The 5,083-nt window shown below is 36.4% G+C and overlaps 1 protein-coding gene across 1 annotated transcript in view; it reads left to right on the top strand.

Annotated features, from left to right (window-relative positions):
• LOC143716390 (mRNA decay activator protein ZFP36) overlaps window positions 1-1,281 on the top strand; it is a 2,223-nt gene extending 942 nt beyond the window's left edge. Inside the window, exon 2 of the mRNA XM_077208922.1 lies at window positions 1-1,281. This exon is cut by the window's left edge and continues 684 nt beyond it. Within this exon, the coding sequence (XP_077065037.1) occupies window positions 1-246 (246 nt within the window). The 3' untranslated portion in view covers window positions 247-1,281.
• Window positions 1,282-5,083: the final 3,802 nt, after the last annotated feature.

The raw sequence follows: 5,083 nt of genomic DNA, 5'->3' as shown, positions 1-5,083 counted from the left end.
ATGCCAGAGCCTCGGTCACGATGTGTCTGCGGGCACGGAAATAACTTCCAGGGCTCCAGCAACGGGCTATACATAAAGGAAGAGCGAAACAAAGCCAACCTGTGCCGCTTTTCCTCAGAAGACTCGCTGTCAGACCGCGAAAGTTACAGCAGCACCGGCAGCTCGAGCGGCTCCGAGTCTCCCACTTTCGACGCCTCCACGGGGAAGCGCCTCACCGTTTTCGCGCGGATGTCTGTGTCTGACTAAGGACTTTAACCGCGATTCCTTCTCAATCATTCAATCAGTCAAAAAATAACGTGCAACGAGTCTTAATACTGTTAATTTATTATTATTATTATTATTGTTAATAGTATTATTATTATTATTATTATTATTATATAGGCCTACTTGCCAAATGAGATTATTTTGATACCAAGCTGCCCTCCAAAGCCTATAAGTAGCCTAGGCATTGATTTTATAATGGTGTATTATTATTGTCTGTGATATTGTCTTCCATTTGCTTTTGCTTTTCCTGCTTTTCAACGTTGTTTGGCAGTGAGCATTGCAGACAAGTGCCTTAAAATATCATAACCTATGCTAGTGGCATAAGCAGAGCTTGTGTCAAATATATATATATATATATATATATATATATATATATATATATATATATATATGTGTGTGTGTGTGTGTGTGTACATATCATATAGCTATCCAGTGTGTGAATAGGGGGTTTGGCTTTTTAAAAGAATTTCGGATGTTTTTGAGAGGGGTCAGATCCCCCAAATAATTTGCACCCTGTATATATTAACCAACAATGTGACAAACTTGAGAAAAATGACCATACATTCACTCACAAAGAATGCACTTTACAAATCTATACTGGGAGAATGTTTCCATGTAGCATCTTAACCAAAGCATTATGATGTTAGGTACCTGTTTTGTACAAGAAAACTAAGAAACAAACCTAAAAAAAAAAAAACAATATATTTATATTGGACAAGAGCTGTCAAGTTAATGTTTGACAACCCTGGCTGGGTCCTTACTCAAGGAAACTTGTCTTATTTCAGGGACTGTAACAGTACAGTATTTCTGTAGAGTAGTTTGCTTCATTTGCAATGTTTTTTGTAATTGTATAGACCTAACTAATATATTTATTAAGTATTTATTGAAGTTATAGCAATGTATTTTTTACTTATTTATCAACACGTGTCACAGCTTTTGAGAAAATTTAAGAAGCATTGACACAAAATGATGGAAACGATTTCAATTGACCAAATAAATGCAAATTGTGAAAAACAATTGTATTGTTTTGACTCCATGTCAGTTGCACCATACCACACAATCACAAGAATATGCCAGCAAAGTGTTCCTCATAACTGCTTACATTTCAAAATCAGTTCATCATTTTGCCAAGAAAAATGCTGTTTTGTAAATAGGAGCAGGATTAAGATCATATTTGGCATACACAGAGTTATTTCACACAACAACACAGATCTGAGCTGCATCAGACAACTATTCATATAGCAAAACAATGTATGAAGCAATTGATAGCTGTCTTTAGAGATCCAAATCTGTCCTGTGTCGCAAACAAGGCCATCAGCTTCTAGATCTGTGAGTTGGCCAGTTTAATGCAAGTAAGATCTTATCACAGAGCAATGACATTGTCATGCATTACAAAAGCCTAAGCATTGCCTCCTTCTTACGTTGAATGTTACTAAAGAATTAGGAACCCTTTATTTTGAAATGTTTGTGATATTTTTTGCTATAGCCCTTCCCCTTTATAACGCTTGATGCTTGTTTTATTAACCACAGCCTCAATAGCATGTTCAGAAACCAGTGCAAACAAACAACAAGACATCCCATTATGCAAACATCAGTTTATTGTGAAATCAGAATCAAATGACTTAAAATCATTTGCATATAGTGCTTTTGATAATAAATTGTTTCGGAGCAGGTTTACAAAGTATAACATCATACAACACTCACCCACCCACCCTTTACAAAACGTCAATGTATCAACTGGATTTGTCCATACAATGAAAGTCAATGGGGTCCAAATTTATATATTTGTTCCCCATTGACTTTGACATGAGGTTGAATAAATTGAACCCCATTGAACGACATGAGGGTGAGTAAATGTTGACAGATTTTTTCTTTGGGGGGTGAATTAACCCTTTAAATCACCATCCATTGGTTTCACAGACAAGGCTTGAGACTAGTCCCAGACTAAAATGCATGTTTGAGCTTTAACTGAAAGACACTTGCACTGACAATTCTTAAAATATGTCACTGCCTTGTTTCGTCTTAAGATGCACACCAGTGATATTTTTTTTCTAAGGCACATTTATAAAAGCTACTTAAATGTCCTAATTGAACTAAAGCCTGATCCTGGCTTAATCTAAGCCCTGTCTGAAATCTATGACACATATGTAATTTCTTTGACATGTCTGTCCAACCCGATCTCACAGCAATTAGTACAAATTTTACGAGGTGGCTAATTCATACGAATTCATACGACCTCACTCGTACTAATTAGTAAGGTTTTTGTTAAATCCTACATATTTTACAAGTTGCCCAATTCGAATGAATGACCTACACCTGACCCCGCCCCTAAACCCTAAACATCACGTGGGTTTAGGCAAATCGTACGAGTGAGGTCGTACGAATTAGCCACCTTTTAATCATTTGTACGAATTTGCATGAATTGGTCGTGAGATATCGCTGGTTTGTCACATTATCAAACTTAAGATTGAAATTTATCTTAGCTACTGCATTAAGTTTAGGCCATATTTAAAAAACATTGCAAACAATGAAATAAACTGTCCCTATAAAATTAATTTAATTTCAAGACATAGGCCTGGTTTCACAGACAGGGTTTAGATTAAGACAGGATTAGGCCTCAGTTCAAATAGGACATTTAAGTAGCTTTTATAAATGTGCATTGAAAAAAAATATATCATCTTGAGACAAAACAATGGCACTGACATCTTAAGATGTTAGTACAAGTTGCTTTTAGTTAAAACGCTCAATGATGCATTTAAGTCTGGGACTAGCTTAAGCCTTGTGTGTGAAACTAGGGAATAGTATACAGTAGGTGGCTATTTTATTCTCTGTATAGTACTTATATTGTTATACCGGACATATTAAATCTACTGTGTGAGTGGAGCTTTCATATGCACCGAACTTACAAATAGTGAAAGACCCCACCTATGTGATCCACCCTTAATGTTCTGAGCTAAAAACACTACAAAAACTTACACTTCTCGACTTATCTATCTCCTGATAAGGTTAAATATATATATAAAGACCACTATAACTCAAAATAAACATAACGGTGTCATGTGTGGGAAGATGGCACTTTAAGATATCACATGTCACACTTTGTCCCTAAATGAGGAAGTGAGGGCCCTGCCAAATGCCACAGGAAAAACTGATCTAATTGACAAAAAAAATACCGGGGCTAGTACCCTTTCCACCCAGTAATAGTCTCTAGTTCTGTGGGTAAGTTACGGTTAAAATTGGTGGTGTAGAAGCCATTGTCACGTTTAAGAGTTAAATGAACTTTATAGTCTATTACGCTACTCTCGTCTTCTCAGCCAGAACACACACACAGGATGTGTAACCATAACAACAGTGTCAGTCCAGTAAAAGCAAATAACCCGACGAGCACACACACATGGCTTGTCTTCTCCTTCTCTCTTCTTTTCAATGTGCTTTAGGACGCCATTGGTGCGCTTGACACAGCAAACAGTGGCAGCTGTTGTACAGCGCAGTAAAGCCAGGCCTGCAAATTGCAATAACAGTGAGTAGCTTGTGATTACATCACTGTTTACTAATGCTCCTGTACTTTGACAGCTCTCCCTGGGTAGAAAAGAAGCTTATTTAACCAGCTCAGAATGTACACCCAGCTAATTTTAAAAGGGAGTTTCATAAAAAGTCACATTTCATCAACAGGTTTGCTTTGTAATCGTTTTTTAGTCATCTGTGACTAAGGTTCAAGCACGAAAATCTAAAATGAATATAATGTCCAGCAAACCAACTGTGCTTGCTTTTTCAGCTCCTCTAGACTTGTTACTTTTAAAGAACATAAAAGAAAACACACAGTTCTCCAAATAGAGACAACGGTTTCGATGAGGAAGTAGATAGTAACAAAAGTCCACACATAGCTTCTCAAACGCCCTTTGTCACTAACACTGACAATTATAGGCTACTATATTTCTGGTGTTATCAACACACTTTTATCATATCCATCTTTTTATGTGTTTCCTTGATCAAACCACTTTAGGACATTGAGTGGGACACGTACCCCGAAAATCCAGATTAATGTCAAAGTCATTTATTGTCATGTGTACAAGTTTGCAAGTACACTGAAAAACCTATTGAATGCTACTCCACAGACAAAATACAGTAAATCTCACACGTACAAAATACGTCTCTCAACTTACAAAATAATTGCTTGGAAATAAGACAAGATAAACAAGACAATAAGTGACAAAAGTGACATTAAATGGTAAACCAACCTGAGTTTATAATGATTGATTTGGAAATTATTACATCTGGGAATTCTGAATCCTGAATATTTGGTAACATTTAGATGAAAAGAAACCAAATAAGATTCATACTGAGTATTTAAAATGATTAACTTGAAATTGAATTCAACAGCAACATACAGAAAAGCAATGAGGAAGTCTCACAAGCTGAAACAACAAAAGAAGGAAGTGTAGAGAGCAACAAATAGTTACCATGGGGTTACAAAGGCAACAAACCTAAAGTCAGACTACAGTCCTACTTCTAGTCTAAAATTTGATTGAGGTGATGAGAAATTCATAATTTCTGAACTGACAGCATTAGCTATAACGTAACCGTTTTAGACTCATGGACTATAAATGCATAAGCCATTGTTCAAAACAAAACCCATGATTGAATTTGTTTCTGGTAAGTTACCCGTCCACCCCATTCTATCAATGTTTAACAGACCGTAGTGTTTTATAAAGCACTCTAACCTTTCACCTGTTTCAAGACACACTACAATGAGCTGTGTTAGTAACCGCCTGGATCGTATGTCTAATGTTTAACCTGCCTGTTGCAATACGTTTGTGTT

Source organism: Siphateles boraxobius, unplaced genomic scaffold (assembly GCF_051911475.1).
Source record: "Siphateles boraxobius isolate OS27281-9 unplaced genomic scaffold, OSU_SipBor_1 6, whole genome shotgun sequence".
In the NCBI taxonomy this organism is placed as follows: Eukaryota; Metazoa; Chordata; class Actinopteri; order Cypriniformes; family Leuciscidae; genus Siphateles; species Siphateles boraxobius.
The sequence above is the reverse complement of the archived record's forward strand: the minus strand, read 5'-3'. Positions and strand labels throughout refer to the sequence as shown.